Raw genomic sequence first — 18,822 nt, forward strand, 5'->3', positions numbered from 1 at the left:
CGTATCGTTACGACAGTCCTTTTTCCTCCGTAACGATCAATGTTTTCGTTCTTATCGTTGGAGGAAGCTATATATACGCAGATGCTTTCGGCGTAATCGCGTTCGTTGTAGCGCGCTTCCCTTTGACCATATAAGGTTGCTTCGTTCGCTGCTTTACACGATGAATTGACGCTGTTCGGAGGAGCGCACGACAATCGGTCTAGATAAACGCTAAGAAATGTGTGCGTCTGTGCACCGGTTTTATGTGTAACCGTAGTAGAGAGTAGAGAAAAGCGAGCATCGCGTTCATAAACTAGAACACGAAGGAGACGCGAATCTTCGCACTAAACTTGCGCTTTTCGGCCGCATACCGCTCGAGGATCGTTTAGTTCATATGCGACTGACGAAGAGAAAAGTCAGACGGAAAGTGTATGTCGTCGAGCGTATGCGGTCCGCTGCGGAAAATACAGAGCGGAATATACCCTAAGCAAACCTCGATATCTCCTGGAAGCTTCGCGAGAGAGAACGAACGTTACAGCACCGCTTTCCCCGTCTGCCTTTTCGTGGCAAGAAAGAGAGAGAGAGAGAGAGTGAGTCGTCCCCGCTCGAAGCACCGAAAAGATCCCTTTAGTCGCGCGTTACCGTCCGACTACGAAAAGAGAACGGAACACGAGAGTGTCAGTTGGGGCGAGTTGCGTCGTCACCGTTCTTCTCCTTTCTTCCGCTTTCGTCCCACGATATTCCGTCGAATTGCTCGATATTCCGTCTCGATCCGAGCTCTCGACTGACGTGTTGACCATGCTCCCGTCGAAGCTCACACACAGACATACAGAAATACACACACACACACACACACACACGGATACGCACACATAGGCACATGGACACACGTTTCCGAATATCTTTCGCTGTCCATAAACAATAAACATTTACTCCTAATTAGCTGGTAGTTGATCGTTGCAAGCGGGCGAGAACAATGCAGTTGCACGTCCTCGACGCGAGGAGCCTGAAGAATTTAATAATTCACGCGAATCTGTGTAACCGGATGTAAAGATAGAAATAAACTCAGAGAATAAACAATAGAAGAGAAGAAATAAAGTTGAAAATAAACTCAAAACAGAAACGAAGATACATAGGAGAGAAATTCTTACGCGAAAGTTCGAGCTGCAGTCACGCGTGGAGGCGCTCGATCTATTTCTTCGCTCGTTATTTTTTTCCTTTCTTGGATTTTTCGTTGGACGTGTACTACCGACAGAAAGTTTTGCTTAACGTCGCGATAGACTGTCGCACGGAGGAAAAATATTCGTCTAAATTTTTCTATATAAAAATGTAATTGTTATAGACTGTAGATTTATCTTACAATTTTGTACAATTGTATTGCATGGCTGGTAAGAATTTATAAATATCGATGAGAATAGTTATTCGCGAAACTAGACTTCCTGATATTTTCAATTATTTCGTTAAACATCGCGCAATATATACGACGACGAAGGGATATAAAAAATCCTGAAAAACGCTGATGCTTGCAAACTTTTCGTCGGTGGTGTACATATACGTGTGAACGTGTACGAACACAGGACACACGTGACAGAGAGAGGAAAAATATGCAAAGATACGTAAATAACGTAAATGTACGGTGGTAGAACCGATCAGAGATACTTATATACACGTGTACCAGCATACGGACGCACGTGCATATCATGCGAGTGGAGACGTGAATGGTTAGAGCGGATGCGCGTGTGCGTGCGCGCGCCTTTCTTCGCCATCCTCTCTTTCACTTTGCTTTTCTTTTCACCTGTGAACTTCCCTGTTGCTCCCTTTTTACACACAAGATTCTGTGTTTTGTACTATTCTATACGGCTCTACGAAGCTGCACGAGGCATCTGTTTCTTTGTACCTCTAAATTCTGTTACTACGTCTCACGTTTATTTCCGGCGACGTCTCTTCACCACATCGATATTCGTCCACTTATTGTTTCTCTGTGAGCCCAAAAGTTTCATTGTGTATAGCCCATAACTGTTTCTGCCGTTTTTCCCATGTTTCGCCGCTTTCCCTGACCCCTTCTCTTAAAGAAATTGTATGGCTACGAAAAAGAGACTAAAAGAGAAATAGACCCGCTGACGAAAGAGAAAAGAAAAGGAAATGTAAGTTGTCCATGTTGAAACAAACTTAGCATATTGGCCCTCCATGCTACTCTCTCCCAACTGGCACGACTCTAGTTGTTATATTAGCGTTCATTTTCTTTTGCGGCTCGTCCCTTGCGTTCCTTCTTTTCCTTTTTACATTATCTATTTTGTTTCGTACTGTCGTTTAGGTATGGCTACTTCGTCGTTTAGCAGCGATCAGTTCTTAGTTTCTTTCGAACATTTTCCTTCGAGCCTCCTGTGTTACGTTAATTTCTTTTCTTCCGTTTGCTGTCCTGTTCCTTCGTTTCACCAGACTAAAGGACAACGAATGGAAGAAGCATGAGAACGTGATTAGCATAGCTAATTCGATGTAAGATTTCACGTTAAAGTAACAGTTTGAGCACCAAAGGCACATAGCGATACGGCTGTAAATGAAAGGAATTCTTGGTATCTATAGAAAGCACAAGATTAAATTACGTTTTAATGATATTCAAATTTTCAGATTTTATGTCGCTATATTTTTTAATTCTTCCTTGATATTAGGCCATTCGTATAAGTAATGTCGTTTCTTATTCTGGTTCAATGACGTGTTGTATGTTTGGAAAATTCGAAATTAAAGCTCGGTAAGAACAAACATTCTTCGTGCTAAATCAAGGGTTTAAAGTATTCAGGTCATTTTTCTAACGCAGGAAAGAGTTTAAATATGCATATCATACATATTTAAGCGAGGTCTTTTATTACCTTGCAAGTTTAAGAAAGACGATACGACTGTGGTCTCTGCAAAAGCGTTTTTCAAATTTATACAGAACAGGATAAAAAGCGAGGAAATTTTAAAGGACAAATTTCCCAGATAATTTTGAATTTTATGGCAAAGCAAGATCTAGTCGTTCGATTTAACAACGAAAAATAGAAATGATTAGTTCAAAATGTTCAACCACGTAAGAAGTAGCAAAAACATTAAATTTCGTCGATAGCGTCGTGCGCAAATCACCTAAAGTGTATCGGAAAACCATCAGAAATAGAAAAATGGATTCTGCAGCGGACTTTCGGTAGGGAACCATCTCGAACGCGTGTATGTTTGTGCTTGTTCCTCGAAATTGGCAGTAAAATCACCCGTTTCTAGATCGGATAGTAACAAAGGGTGTAAAATAAATTCTTTGTAATAATCGTAGCCGTAAAAGACAATGACTATCATCTCTATTTCGACATACAGTGCTACTTCTTGTTACTGTCGCTTGAGAAAATTTTAATAAAAATATTCCATCGCTATGATATACCTTTGATGATTTACAATGAACTTGCAACGTGTTCATTCGTTAAAAGCAATTGAAAAGCATAGAAAAAATTAAATATCTCTTGGAATTAATAACATATTTAATACATTCTCCCAATCTGGCAAAAACAGATTATTCATTTGTTGAGCGTACAATTTCCTAAATAACAGGAAGGTTTAGGAATACGGATCGTTTAAGATCGATATTAAATAATTTTTTTAGTCGTAAAGACAACAAATGCTTGAAAAGGGAATTACAAAGTTATCTATAAAATAACAGATAGTTTTTACAAATAATGTCCTTTAGGAGATTGTCGCCCTTCGACATACTCTAAGTGATAGTATATCGTATTATCGTTGTTCTATCATATTTAATACTTGGATATTTAAAACGACATTACGTATCGGATGTCCTAGTATAACGAAGAAATCTATTCTCTCTCGATGGATGCGTAAATTATTTTAAAATCTGTAGTCAGAATTTTCTAAATTAACCAAATTTCTTTATATATATATATATATATATATATATCTAGTAGATTTATATTACATATTCTACTTATTACAAACTTTCATTCTATTATATTTCAAATATCACATACGAAACGAAGGGTTTAATCTTCATTCTTTTCTTCCGCCCCCTGTTCTTTTTTATTTTCGCTCTACGTTCCTTTCTCGTCTCTCTCTCTCTCTTCCCCATTTCTCTCTCTCTCTCTGTATCTTCTCTGTCTCGCTCTCTGTCTCTACATGTTCTTCTATCTGGCTGTTTGTACATCTATCTACCCACGTACCGATTTTTGTTTTTGTTTTTAAGCGCACAGTTTTACACGATCAGTAAATTCGTGCTAAACTATGTATATGTGCGCCAAACGTCCGAAACATTCTTATCGATCGGCCGGTGCTAAAGGGACTTTTTTGAAAATTCTCCGCAGCCCTTGACTCGTTCGGAGGAAATAAAACGAGCACGAAATCGCGGGCGTTTGGCTTACGCTTTCCCTGCAATCTAATCGCTTGGAAATGTCCAACGAAATGAGAAAATCGAAAGAATGCCACTCGATTTCGGAAAGAATCGCGTCTCTGAATCAAACTTCTCGCAAAATCCATCATGATACGTTTAGCGCGCGAAGTGCTATCGGAGCACATGTGCTATAACGTTGATCGATTGATTTCCCTCGCGGAATATCGAACGATTTTCTAGGAAGCAGATTATAAGTTGCCAACACTTTCATGTTGTTTACTTTGTATGAAAGGAGGATGAGGAGGGAGTAATATTTTTTCGATTAATAGCAGCTTCAGCTGGAGTCTAAAGAGCGTGGTAAAAGAATTTTTATAAAATAGAAAAAAACAAAAAAGAAACGATATCACTTCATTTACTTGGAGGCAATTTCATAAATTTTGTTACGAAATTTTTGTTCCCATTAATTCAGCTTATTATTAGAAAAAGTAAAGCTCGAAGAATAGTTGTATTATTTGCAAAACAGCTATAACAACAAATGATATTAGTAGATATATGTTAAATTACTTATGTACGTAATTCCTTATTATTTTTATTGTAAAATATATTTCCGACACGTTACTTGTCTAGAAAGATCTTACTTTATATTACAGACGCGAACATTCAAATGAAATGTATAAATAGCCTGTTCTAAGTTGGTCGCACACATTAATCCGAATAAATAGACACCCTGAAACCAGACGTCACACAACACGTAATTAATTAATCCACTAGACTGGAATCAATTATCAGTGCAGACTGAATTAGCTGACAAATAAATGAATTGAATGCCAGGTTAAATTTAACGGATTTTATTGAATTTACATCAGGCAACGAATTCTAAATAGACCCATGAACTTTACCAGCTTGAACACCAACTGAAACGATCAAGCATCTGGATAATTTTGTATATCTAACGTTATTATTGTTATTACATTTTTATCGTTCAATGATACTTCATTATGCAATATTTAATGATACGTTGAAACGATCGTTAAAATGTTATAGTATTTAATTTAGAATTACTATGAAAATGTTGGTAACGCAAGAAATCTACTACTTTGGCACGGTATTTAAAATTTCAAGTTAGTCGATTAAAATACCTCAGAAAGTATTGGCTACTTTAAAACTCAATTTATATTCAGAACATCTTTTATTTCTATTTTAATCGATAAGTGAAAAATAATTGGAAATAGAATGCAAAGCTTCTCGATATTTTCTTAGATATTTCAACGTAACTAGAAAAACTATATTGAACGTCTCAATCTCCGTAACCTTTTGTAGTTTCGAAACGCATGTTTAACGACGATAACAAGGGAAAGCGTATGCGAGAAGGATCGTAGCCTTGCACATACAACACCAACGCTTCTCTCGCGACTCTGCTTCGGCTTTAAAGGTGTTCGCCAAATCGAATGTAAAATAAGCGTGAAAATACGTGCTTACGATCACGGTATCGTTCGTCGCCGTTTTTGCGTAACCTTTGAACGCGTTGGTCGTTAAAAAAGACGACCGGGAAGAGGCACGAAAATTGAATCGCGTTGACCTTTCATGCGACGAAAAAAATCAAGCGACGAAAAAACCGTAAAATTTTCCGAGTAAGCAAAATTTCATCGAAATTTCACAGAACTGTCCTTTGACGGCCGATCATTTTTTTGCTTCCGTTCGTTGCGTTTCCGCTACCCTGTGTCCCGTTCGAGCGTCGACTGCACGTCAATGGAAACTTTAAGGCCGAAAAAGCGCCGCGACCACACGCACACCTCGCTTGCGTAGTTCATTGAACGCGTTAAATAGACGTAAAAAGCAGACGTACAGTCCGGGAAAACGGTACGTGCGGAAAGAGAAGGCAAAGAATCCAAATCAACGTTGCCTTATTCACGAGATACAAGAAAATTGAGAGAAGGAAACGGTACGAACGAGATGAGACGATAAGAACGAAGAGGAATTCGTCAACGACCAATGGATCGGAAGAGGAGCGGGAAATCAGGAAATGCGAACTGACGTCCATTTGTTGCGATCGAAGGAAACGAACCTTTTTCTTGGCTGTATCGTACAGATCAGTGATGCACAATGATCGTTTAATTGGATGTTTAATAATTCCTGAATAATAGTTTCCTTGCTACTTAAAATTAGAACGGGATACGACGAGTTTAAATAATTATAATTCGGGCTATGACATGGCGTAGTGAGAGTTACGGTTGTTTCGATCGTTGGAACGAAAATTTCAGAGATTTTCTGGAAGATAAAAAAGCGACACCGGTGTCGCCGTGACACCAATCAATATCGCTTATCGTGCAATAATTTATAATCTCGCTATATCGTAGCTTGGATTATATACGAGAACAAGGAACAAAGTTTGTATTTTCAATGGTAAAATGTCTGATAAAGATATTTTACAAAAGCACTTTTGAAACGTTTTCATGGATGTATTCAGGATATCTTTGTGATTTAGCATGTTGTGCATGTCTTGGTAGAATTAAGAACATTGATTAAATTTTGAGATCAAATCGTAAGTTTGAGTAGAATATATAGAAAAATGGTAATATCGTTCAAAGTCTAATATAATTCTTTAAAACATTTTAATTATTGGCGTGACTACTATAAAATTATCGATACAGTATTGGCGAGGATACGAAGTGCAATGAATTTTAAATGGAATTGCTATTTGTCTTTTTTAAGTGTTTTAGCTTTGTACAATCCAATGTAATTTTTACATCAAAAAAAGTCAGAAAAAGATACAGACAGATACTGCGAGGAAATATGTTTTTCAATGTAGAAAATGCATACAAAATACGTTTCACGGCGGACAGTTTTCTTTTATTTTATACGTTTCACCCTATTCTCGAATTCCATTTGCACATATTAACTTTGCCGCTACGAAAAGCCACCCCAGTGACCACCTGTGAATCTATCTCAACCCAGAAACGTCTGTTACAAAGTTCATACAGAAAACTTATTGCTGAAATGTTTCATTTTTCATAATTTTTCTTTGTATTTCCAGAAATACTTCTAGTTACTATTTTTCAGATAACCGCAGGCTTTAAACTCGGGCGTCAATTTAATAGCAATTCCATTTAAGAAACTAGAAATATCTAAAATTGTCCTCCGCGTATCATACAAAAATTCCTTTCTTATTAGAAAAAAATTCCTCTTACCCTGAATACATTTCTATATATAACGAAGCATTTAACGACAGAATTAATCACTGCATGTAACAAATATTTTCATCTCTTATCTATAAAATGCAGCAAAGTAAAAAAAAATAATGAAAATTATTTTACAGAAAAGTTTAGCGACTATGTATGTTGTTCATCACTGATATCATGCTACCATGCTCTCGTAGCTATAGTTGTTAAATATAAACGCGGCTCTCGCGCAATTATAATCTTCACACGATCACAACAATCTGTACTATGTGCATCACACATAGTTTGCTCGCTCTTGTTCGTTTTTTGCCTTACTCACAACTATTTCCCCACAAGTCGCTTCTGCATGAGAGAATGAATCCGCTTTCTAATTTTCACGTAGGAGATACGCGTGTAACATAGACGTTCGATCTTTCGACCAATCTTTCTTATGCTCTGCGAAGCTGATCCGATTGTCATGATATCGGGTCTACGATTTCGATTTCACGGAAACGGAGATCGCGTCTTTGTTCATTCGTAGACTCGCCATTAGCCTTATCGATCGTCGTCGTTAGAAGCGGCGGATCTTCATCTTCCTCTCCTCTATTTTAGGAACAAATCGCGAAAGAGAAGCAAGTGACGGGCCGGGTACAGATTCAAGTTTCCTACGAAGCGGATCGCAAGGAGTTAATCGTTTCTGTTTTCATGGCAGACGACTTGTGCCCCAGAGAAGACACGGGATACGGTACATTACCGGAAGCCTATGCTAAATTGGTTCTAGTCCCGATTTGGTAAGAGTTTATTTGAGAAGAGATAATGAACTTTCGTTAGCACAATAATTAGATCGTGCTAATGTGTAGATTGTCGTTAATATTACATTACTTTTCTAACCCTGGAAAGAACGAAATCTACTATAGACTTGATTATCTTATAAATAATAACTAGTAGAAATAGCATTTTTAACCAGACCAAGGTTAATTGGATCATTTGCCACTATTGCAACTATGTACGTTTTCAGCTACGTACATACTTTAATCACGCGTTTACAGAAACTCTGTACACCGGTGATACTACGCTTTTGCTAAATAGCATATCAGTCTACTAAACTCTTGGTAAACAATCTTTTGCACGACTTTCTGAACGATTACTTTGAGCTTTATCTTATTAATTGTCATTCGTAAAAGATAACACTGTAAAGAAGCGAGTAATTTCATCTAAATAATAAATGAATTACCAAGCATATTCGTATATTTAGCTACGTATTTATAGAAGCTATTTCTGTATTATGTTTACAGGATGATATACTATATCAGTAAATTTCCAGTCAGTACAGTCTCTATTATTATTTGCTAACGTTTCATAAGCTTTTCAATCTCTTGTTAACCGAGGCTTTGTTACCTCAACGAGAAATAATCTCGAACTCCTTCATAGGCTTTGAACCTTTTTCCATTCAAATGATTTTGTAACGATCTAAATAAATGGAAATCGGATGATGTGGAGTGAATGCGGGCAATGTTCCATACTTCCTTAACTTAATTGTTTCGTTCTCTTTTCGAAATAATCAAATAGCTTCGTGCTTTCCTGCGTATTTTTCCTACTGCAAATTTGTTTCCTGGTATATTCGATCGCGATATCAATAGCTCGGTATTACATATACATTTCAGTGCTGATCAAATTACTTTGAAAACCGCGGTCGCGGAGCCAAGTCAAAAGCCAATTTGGAATGCAACATTGCTCTTCTCCGGAGTCGATGGAGAAAGTTTGATGAAGCGAGCAATCGAAGTAACTCTCTGGGATTTCTGTCCCGATGGCGATAACGTTTTTCTCGGCGAATGCAGCGTTGATTTACAGCGAGCTCTCGAAAACGATAGAGCTGTTTGGTAAGTATTTTTCACGAGAAATAAAAGATACGGTTACCTTCTCCGCGACATATATTAGCTGCAATTTAAAGCCATCTGTAACGATATAACTCGTTGTTCGTTTCATTTTTATTGTTTTATAGTCGCGAGTTTCGTCGTTGCATCGTAGAAAATATTTTTGTTAAATAAACTACGAGTACGATTTAATATCTGGTAACTCGTATAACAGATAATGTAATTTTTATTGCAAATGTTTATGCATATGAAGGAAAAGAAATGTTCAAAAGCGCACAGCGTACGAATGATATCCAAAATATCGTATTAAGCAATATTTTAGCAATATTAAGAATTTGTACCATCATAAGAAAATAGCGCGCTACTTTCTCGTATCTTCTGAAATTGCAGTAATATTTAAGCTTCATACCATATGTAAGAACAATCTATGAGACAACTCACGATCGGAATGGAATCGTTTGCAGGTATCGGCTAGAAGATCCTCGCGGCCTTCGCGCAAGCAAATCGCCGTACTGTTCTCCCCGTGGCTCTCTTTCAATGGAAATTGCCCAAAGGTTACTGCGAAAGACGGAACTGCGCGAAAGAAGCTACAGTGACGATACACAAAGCGACAGCGGAAGTCCGGAGCTCGGTTACCTGCACCCGGATCACGCTTGGCATGCAAATTCTAGAAGAGGTTCCAGCCAATCCGAACAGTTAGAAGTCGAACCGTACGAACTTAACAGAGATTACAGTAGATCGTTGCCCGGCAGCCGAAGAAGCAGTTTCCAAAGCCAAGGTGGCACCGACAGTAAACGTAAGTGCATGTTCATTGGTTCTTTTATGTCTGTACGTACATAAGTTCCAATAGCCTAACCGTACAGGTCGAAAATTTTGTACGTGATAAGACTGTGGTTGAAGCATATAATTCAGCAAAAATGCAAGTATTTGTTAATATGGCAAACATAAAAATTAACAAACAAATCATGTTATACGAATTCAGAAAATTATAACAAACTTGTTGTTTAATTTTTGCGGTTCCGTATATCGAATTGGATTCGGTTTTTTATTTGTATCGATTTTTTTGCAGTTTTAGCGTATGTTTGGTCCTAGCGTGTTCCTAATCTATTCAGTTGCATGGGATTATGACACAGACGCGTGGAGCTATTTCCGAGAATTTCTAAAGTTCTAAGTATTCATCTAGTAAGCAGAACGTTTGCATCGCGTTTAATTTGTAATTTAAATTATTTCTTGGATCTATAAATAAGGCTTCTACCTCTATAGGCTTCAAAAGCTTTACATATACATATGTGATTTTTAATTAGCTACCGTGCCAACTACCTGATTCCGCGAATGCACATAATATTTGTAGATCAATCGATCAAAAGGAATGTATAAATATAGTAAAGAAGTTATAAATTTCACAGTTATGTGACATCTGTTATAAGCGTAACTTTTACAAAGAACATGTTTATGAGATTTTTAAATACTGCTATTACGTATATATTGCCATGTTTCTCCATGAAATTGAAAAATTATAAATAGCAATAAATGCATTCAATAAATTCTTGTAATTTCTGCATTGTACAATATTCATTCTTATGAACAGTGGAACGCTATCAGCAAACAAATATGTGTGAAACGCAAGTAGATAATGGAAACGTCGATATCTGGAAAAAGTCAAATATAAATGTGAGAACATACATTGTAATCTAAAGGCTGAACAAGAGACCATTATTTCCCAGTTCTCAGTATTTCACTGAATATTCGTTGGCGTTTCAACCTTTTTATTTCTGTATCGAAAGTTCTCGCTACATCCATAAAATATAGAAAGTGAAATAAAATGTCACCGGACTACATCTCAAAGTTCAGAAAGGTGGAGGATTTTCCAGTAAATTTAAAATTCGCATGCTATTTTATTATTTCAAAGAAGATTTTCGCATTACAAAATTGTGACTATTCAATTTACGAAGAATATTGTGAAGAACAAAAGACCCTATTGGATGACAAGTCCTTATGAATCTATATAACGTGCAATTTTTTGTAAAATATGTACTGTTGTTCAATCATAGCAATTACAAATAATTGAATAATTCATAAGATATTTATTTCTAATTTATTTAAAAAGAATTCTATCATGCTTCAAAGATGCTAACGTTCTAGATACTGTCGTTTCTTTTCAAAAATTTCATGATAATACAAATAATGTTTTATTCGCTAAACACCCCTTGAGAAGAGAATAACAAACAGAATAAGAAACCTGTTGGATCTAGATCAGACCGAATCAAGCTTGTTTGACTTCGGCATTACATGTTATAAAAACTGGGTCAGAGTTGAAAATCAAACTTCCAACAAGACGAGATATCGTCGTAGAAATTTTAGGTCATCCATGGCACTTCTCTTCGTTGATGTCCTTGTTCTCGAACGAGAAAATTGTATTTGCAGTGTCTTCGATTTCATAATTATCCTTGGACTTTGCTAATTCGTTTCGATCTACTCAATTTCTGAATACTTACTTCAAAGTGCACGGAAGCTTACAAGCTAAACTAATTTTATAACTAATTTTCGATGTCGGTCTTTCAAGTACTTTCATGAACTACGAGTATTTTCAAAGCATTATTAACTATGAATCTTGTTAACATAAAATGATTTTCAGTGCTTGATTTTATACATTGAAATATTACGTAAAATAATATTGCTTCAACAGATTAGAAAAAGTCTATCTAATGTTTAATATTATGTATTAAAAAGCAGTGAAATATCCTGAATGATTAACATTCTTTTATCAAACATTTGAAATATCTACGGAGATGTATTTCAACTTCCATAAGTATATTTCATCATATACGAACATGAAAACTTTACAATATTACAAGCAAAAGAGGACAAACCAGGAACGTGTATTTTATAAGTTAAAATTACTAATTTAACTCTAAGTAATTTATATTTTAAAAATTAATTAACCGTTTTTAACTATTCTGTATAAACTAAATATCCTCCATTACGTAATACTATTCTGCCAAAAAGAAGTTCCTCGTGTTTAGATTACTCCCTAACACGAATTTAACCAAATTATACATTTTATCCAAATATAAACCCGCATAAATATCAGCCGTCTAACAATGATATTCATATTGTGCCATGTCACTGATTTTCTAAAATTTTCCAAAAATCAGAGTTCGTTTCTATAAAATCTTCAATGAATTTACAAAATGTGACGTTCGATTTTCCAGGCGGAAGCATGGGAGAAGCCGATATGCCGAATATAGTGCACTACAATCGGGATCGACGACGGAGCTCGTTCACCAGGCCAATGAGGGATCCCGAAGAAATTCTAGAAGGTCTACGATCACTGAAAGCGGCCAAGAGGGAGCTTGGTAGAACGATGAGTCTCACAGGAGACAAAAGGCGCGAGAGCCGTGAGTATGGATACGTTGCTTCTCTTTTGGCCATCATTTCGCCTAACCATTCGTTCGTCCGTCCGTCAGTTCGTTCATTCATCCATGCGATTGTTTGCCTGTCTGTCCGTCTGTCTATATCTGTTTGACTGTCTTTCACCCGCTCGTCGATTTATTTCTATATTCTTTCGTCTTTGTCTCTCTTATTTTCTCACCACCACCGTTCTCGATCGTTGGATCGTCGGTCGGCTCGATCCATCCTCGTCCACCAGCCGATCAGCAGATCGAATCTTCCACGTCGGCCGGCGCCGTGCGTATCGTACGCATGCGAGTAAATGTATGTGCACGGACGTACATGTATCCGTGTAGAGCGTAGAGGCAAGGTAAACTGAATTAGACGGGCTAGAATGATTATCGGGCGCCATCATTCGATTTAATCCGATCTCATTCAATTCGATACGATTTCTGCTACGTGGAAGCGGCGTTTCGTTAGAGACGATTGATTAATGGAACATAAAAGCTGCGACTGCGTCTTTTTCTTCTTGTTACGTGGTAAGACAAGATTTCCAGCTGTGAGTAGAAAATATCTCTGAGAAACTTGTCTTTCAGTGCGTGTACGTAGGTGTAGTTGAAATATTATTATCTACAAAGTTGAGAGTAGTACTGTGTCGTAGAATATCGATAACAAGTAGGTAAAAATAAATCTCTTAGGATATAGGATCACACGTTAAACTATCGATAGCAAGTTAGAGGAGATAAATTTCTTAGAATGAGATTTCTAACGAACGAAGATAAATTTCCTACGCTTTTCAACCAAACCAACTTGTCTATTGACTGAAAACCAAATTTCTTGCTCTCTGCGCAAAGGAACATAAGAGTGATAGTTTCGATGAAAATTATTATTGTACATATATAAATATATGTGTAGGTCCGTATCGTATGTGTACATTTTTGTGCATTTTTCCATATATCATTCACAAGCCTTTATTATCTTACACTTATATGTGTTTTCTGTGCGATATATCATGTTTCTTCCTCCCTCTCACACATTTTACTTCACACGTCTATTTGTTTCTCTACTTTCTCCTTTCCGTGTGCCTTCGTGTAATCACGTCCCATCGATATCGCGCGATTTGACCGAGCGAACAAGTATCCTAACAATTTTTCCGTCCAAGTTAGCCCCCGTGTCTTCTCGTTCGTATGGTAGTAAGATAAAATTAATCGAGCCGGAAACGGATCGGCCTGGAAGGGAGCCTTGCGTTCTTTGACGCATCGATAGAACAAAAAGTTATAAAGATTTCTGAAGCATTAACGTCTATCGTAACGGTAACTATCTTAAAGGACCAGTCTAATGATTTAGCCTGTATAGAACGTTTCGCTATTTATTTTCCCCGGTTCTCTTAATTTGAAGCACATACCCATGACGATTCAGTGCTTCCATTGACTATAGATCATCGAACAATATCAGCGGAAATTGGTGTCAGAAGTTTCTTATGATTTGTTTTAAACGCAGTTCATCTTTATTTTGTTCGACGCACACGACAGAAATCTTAATTGCGTTTGGCGTAAACTTGGTTACAAATTAAACAGATATTTATTATTTGATCGTTTTGTTGTTAACGCGGCATCGATATCGTGGTAATCAGCTACACGTACCATAACATGATCCGAAAAATGAGAAAACTTTCTTGCATGTACATACATATATATATATACATACCCACGTAATTTGGAAGAATGAAAACTTGGACGTCGATTCACTCGAGCCAAAGATAATTCTGTCGTGTTTTGCGATAATTCAAAGTTAACCGACGTTCGAAAGGGATTAATCGTTCGGAACAAGCGAGTCACTCGCTAACAATATGGAAAGTGCGATCGGCTAGAACGAGCCGGATGTTTCGCGTTCGGACAGTGCTAAATCGCGTCATCCTACCTCTGTCTGTCTGTCTATCTATTCATTGGAGAAGCTGGCATTTCCAAAAGTTCATTCGTCGCAATGATCTGTGCTCTATGCTCATCTCTGTGCGATCGCTGTTGCGCCGCTGTTGCCTGTCGCTGAGTACTCGTTCCGCCTGTGCCAGCCTGAGACACCAACGACCTAATATCATCCGACAAGGCCGAGAAACAAAGTGATTGGCAAAAAAAGGCTAACTTGAGCAAAGTTGAAAAGGAATTCACGAACGGAGGAGGTCGAAAGCGGATGGAGGAGAGGAGAAGGATCGATCGAAGAACGCGATCGATCACGCCTTGGTTTCTTCTCTCCCGCTCTAGCTCCCGATGTTCCTTCATATGTGTGCCTTTGCACGCCATTCTTTGTGAGTTTTCTCGACATGTTCAAAAACAAACAAACAAACAGACAAACAAAAAGTAACAATCTGAAACCTGTATACCACACCTCATCAGGCCTGGTTCCTCGTTTACGTTGAAACCATCAAACGCCAAGTGCCAAAAGCTATGCGCTGATCGTGTTCTCCACTATATACTGAGTGTTCGTCTTCTCTCATGATCCGCTGACGAAGAACGCCGCGCGTGTGCTCTGTCAATTTTCTCTCTTTGTTCATTTTCTTGATCTCCTTTCTCGGTCGGCACCGTCCGGCAATCTCTGACATGCGTACACGGTCGATCAAAATGCTCGGTTCGCTCGGTCGAAACGCCATCGGCCATCGTCACCATCCCGACACCCCGATCGACGACGAATCGTGGGCTCGATCGACCGACCAACCACAACATCATCGATCAACGACAACAGCGTGCGTAGTCCCAACGGTTACTGTGTGGCAGTGCGAGCCTGTATCTCCGAGGACCGGTAACTCGGCCTCCTTCCCACTGCCGCACTCCATACCACCTCGATAAATAACCACAGGACACTGTGGACCACCGTCACGGGCTTCCGGTAAGATACATTTTCTCGCTTTCTCTCTCTCTCTCTCTATCTATTCTATTCCATTCTATTTTCCACTAGTCTCGCTCTATCCATCTTTCTATTCCTTCCCTTCTTCGTTCCACTCTCTGCCTATTTGCCGACACGTTTGCCTTGCCTATCCGTTTCTTTATCTGTTTGCCTATTCCGGCTAAATGCAAACGTTATTTCCCATTCTCTGTTATATTTTAACGTCCCTGATCCCCTTTCTTCTCCTATTTCGTTCTACGTTTATCTCTTCCTACTTTTCTTTAACTGTAATAATAGACGTGTCTTTTCTTTCTGTTTTTGTTCTTTTTTTTTTTTAAGACCGTGAAAGATCGTAATCGATGTTCTTTTTATAACTTATTCTCGGAAGGAAAGTTTAAGGAGGCAACGTATTTTATCTTTTTCCATTGTTACTTTTACCACGTTGTTTGAATATTGCCTCTCAACGGGGAAGGTCCTATTATAACGAAAACGTTGAGAAAGAAATGAGAATGGGACTGCTTCAAATGTTCCCACGGATTATTGTGTTTTGCTCGAAACGTTGCCTTAAATGTAAGTGTGCTCCAATATCTAAAGGCACCCTGCATTCAATAAATTTTTTGTCAAGGTATATTTGTAGGAAACTCGTAAATTGCGTAGTATGTAATTTTACCCCTGTTCATTTTTTTTTCTTTTATTACGCCGATCCTCTGCCTGCTCGCAGTAGTGCTTATATTTAGATCTTAAATGCTCGCTTAGTATTGTAGTATTAGCGATAGTTAAGTTGATCGCTAACCACTCGTTGCTATGTCTACAACCATGGTAAGGAAAACTGATCTTCGATATGTTTTTGAATGCACTTTGAGAGCGGAAATTTGTTTGTTGCGAAAATATGTTCGTGAATATTCATAAGAATTTTATGAAGAAAATCTGTTCTCGTTGGAAGTGAAAAATATGTAGAAGAGAATAAAGCGGAAAGTAATACGTTTAAATGATAGTAGAACGCTAGGTGATGACAGCTACTTGTTTGTGTTCCGCTAATGATCGACCTATACTACTTGATTCCATATAATAAGGAAAATGATACGATATAAGAGTTCGTGCGAAATAAATGTCGATATTATTTATGTGCCGCGAAAGAAACGATGTCATAACGATAATATATAATTTTATAAAAATTTCAATTTTTATATAAAACTCTATATAAAAGTGTAAAATTTTTTCCAACCATTTCATATAGTTTAATTTCTTCGCTAATGAAGTAGAGGAAATTCCCATTATAAATGAAATTCTTTGAATTAGATGATAATGCAAAGAGATACGTCTGTAGCTTACTACTTTGATCATCAAACATGCCACAAATTGACCCAATAATTTCAATCCTACCATAATCTTCCAATAGATTCCAACCAGACTATCGGTATTTGTACCAAACATGCTTGATGACAGATTTCTGACATGTTTGTCAGATATCTAGCGAAACGCTACTGTTACTGAACGCTAACAATTAAACATCGATACTTGTCTAACATTTAAATAGGAACGAAAAACAATAAAATTTAATAAAAAATTTCGAGCGCGTTATTTAGCATTCCTTCGGAAACTAATAACAATCTGCTATATACCTTGCACACAACAGAGAGAATAATAAACGATATAATATTTACATAAAATAATGGAAACTATTAGTTCTCGAAGTTCATTTAACGACGAAAAGTATTAGAAGATACAGTAACTTTAATCTGAAACAGCTGATATTTCGCGAACAAATTTATTAATTCATTCAATATGATTAATGTTGCTGGATCGGAAAACTAACTGCTTTAATTTAGTTCTCAAAGTTTATTTAATCATGAACATAATTGAAAGATACAAGTTCAACGTGAAAAAATTAATACTTCGCGAACAAATTCTTCGATTTTTATTGCATAGAAGGCGATATTATATGATTAATGTTACTGGATCGCAAGACTGACTGCATAAGTGTCTTACGTGTCTTCTATCATCGTCCTAAAGTATTGTACCTTAATATATCCCCGCGTAGAATTAGTAGACCCGATAGACACAGTAGTTAGTAATTCGTGATAGCAATGCCAACTTTGTAATAACGATAATTCCGTAGATGTTCAAGAAATAGCTACAATTGACGTACCTGTTCCATTCTTAGCTAGAGTTTTGCAACACGTAGCTAAGAAAACCGTAAGTAGGCTTCATTGTGGTTTGTCGTCCTAATCTTGAATTTATCTCTTGATGCTTTCTTCTTATACCTTCTTTTAATAGTACACTAGTAATTTAAAACAGATCTACCTTATTTTTCACCGATAAAACGTAATACCATTAGATGCATTATTCTTATCGATTATTATCTATGGATGTACGTAGATGCTGATGTGGGCAAATTTAGAATCCTTACATCATCTACCCTGCACACCACTCATTTACAACTATAGTGGCACAACTTATAATCTTCGAATTTTTTCCAAATTTTCCTCTCATTCATGTGTATGAGGTAATAACGTTACTTTTTAAGGATTACAGATAACTTTGAACCGTACTATTTTTATACGTAGAAAATTAGAAAGTCCTATGGAAATATTAATAGCTATTTATCCCCAGTTGCTCTGTGTAGTTAATGAAAGCTTCGACTTTCGTTCGACAACATTTTATTATCTCGAAAAGTAGCATCTCCTGTAAGAGTTGCGTATTCGTTTAAAAGTTGAACCAACTCTATAAATACTTGATAAGCACTCTGTAATTACTCGACATTTCAATCCCATTCTTTACTCTACATGTCACAAACAAGATATAAGCGCGCACAGTTAGAAATATGCTTTACCATTTCGAGGATACTTGATATAATTTGGGTGCTTCGTTGATTGTGAAACGTAAGGCTTTGTTGGAAAAGTATGAACCCCCCGAGTAGACAGCCAGATCCAGTATGCATAAAATGGATTTCGAGCAACGACTGTCCGGCAATCTGCGTGGCATCGCGCACGGCCATGAGAAAAGAGAGGCAAACGATAGAAATAACTCTTTCTCTCCTTTGAAAAATAGCAAGGGAACAAAAAAGAAAAAAGAAAGAAGATCAACGTGTTACACCTGGAAAAGTAAATCACACGACATGCAGGTTGCTGGGCGGGCAATCGCGAAATACACAGGTCACAGAAAGGAAATATTTTTCTCTAACTCG

At 37.3% G+C, this 18,822-nt stretch overlaps 1 protein-coding gene and 1 long non-coding RNA gene across 8 annotated transcripts in view; one reads left to right on the forward strand and one right to left on the reverse strand.

Moving 5' to 3' along the window:
• The window catches only part of LOC122570674, a 153,068-nt gene that overhangs the window by 121,543 nt on the left and 12,703 nt on the right, over positions 1 to 18,822 (reverse strand). The window lies entirely within an intron of this gene.
• The window catches only part of LOC122570603 (regulating synaptic membrane exocytosis protein 1), a 149,867-nt gene that overhangs the window by 120,302 nt on the left and 10,743 nt on the right, over positions 1 to 18,822 (forward strand). For 4 of the 7 annotated variants that reach the window (XM_043733149.1, XM_043733129.1, XM_043733157.1 and 1 more), the window contains 4 exons: positions 8,107 to 8,285; positions 9,159 to 9,374; positions 9,833 to 10,164; positions 12,581 to 12,766. In XM_043733149.1, coding sequence (XP_043589084.1) covers positions 8,107 to 8,285; positions 9,159 to 9,374; positions 9,833 to 10,164; positions 12,581 to 12,766 — 913 coding nt within the window. Of the gene's footprint in view, positions 1 to 8,106; positions 8,286 to 9,158; positions 9,375 to 9,832; positions 10,165 to 12,580; positions 12,767 to 15,494; positions 15,639 to 17,754 lie in introns of all 7 variants that reach the window. The other 3 variants (XM_043733175.1, XR_006317862.1, XM_043733167.1) reach the window with 3 other exon arrangements.

Source organism: Bombus pyrosoma, linkage group LG1 (assembly GCF_014825855.1).
Source record: "Bombus pyrosoma isolate SC7728 linkage group LG1, ASM1482585v1, whole genome shotgun sequence".
NCBI lineage: Eukaryota > Metazoa > Arthropoda > Insecta > Hymenoptera > Apidae > Bombus > Bombus pyrosoma.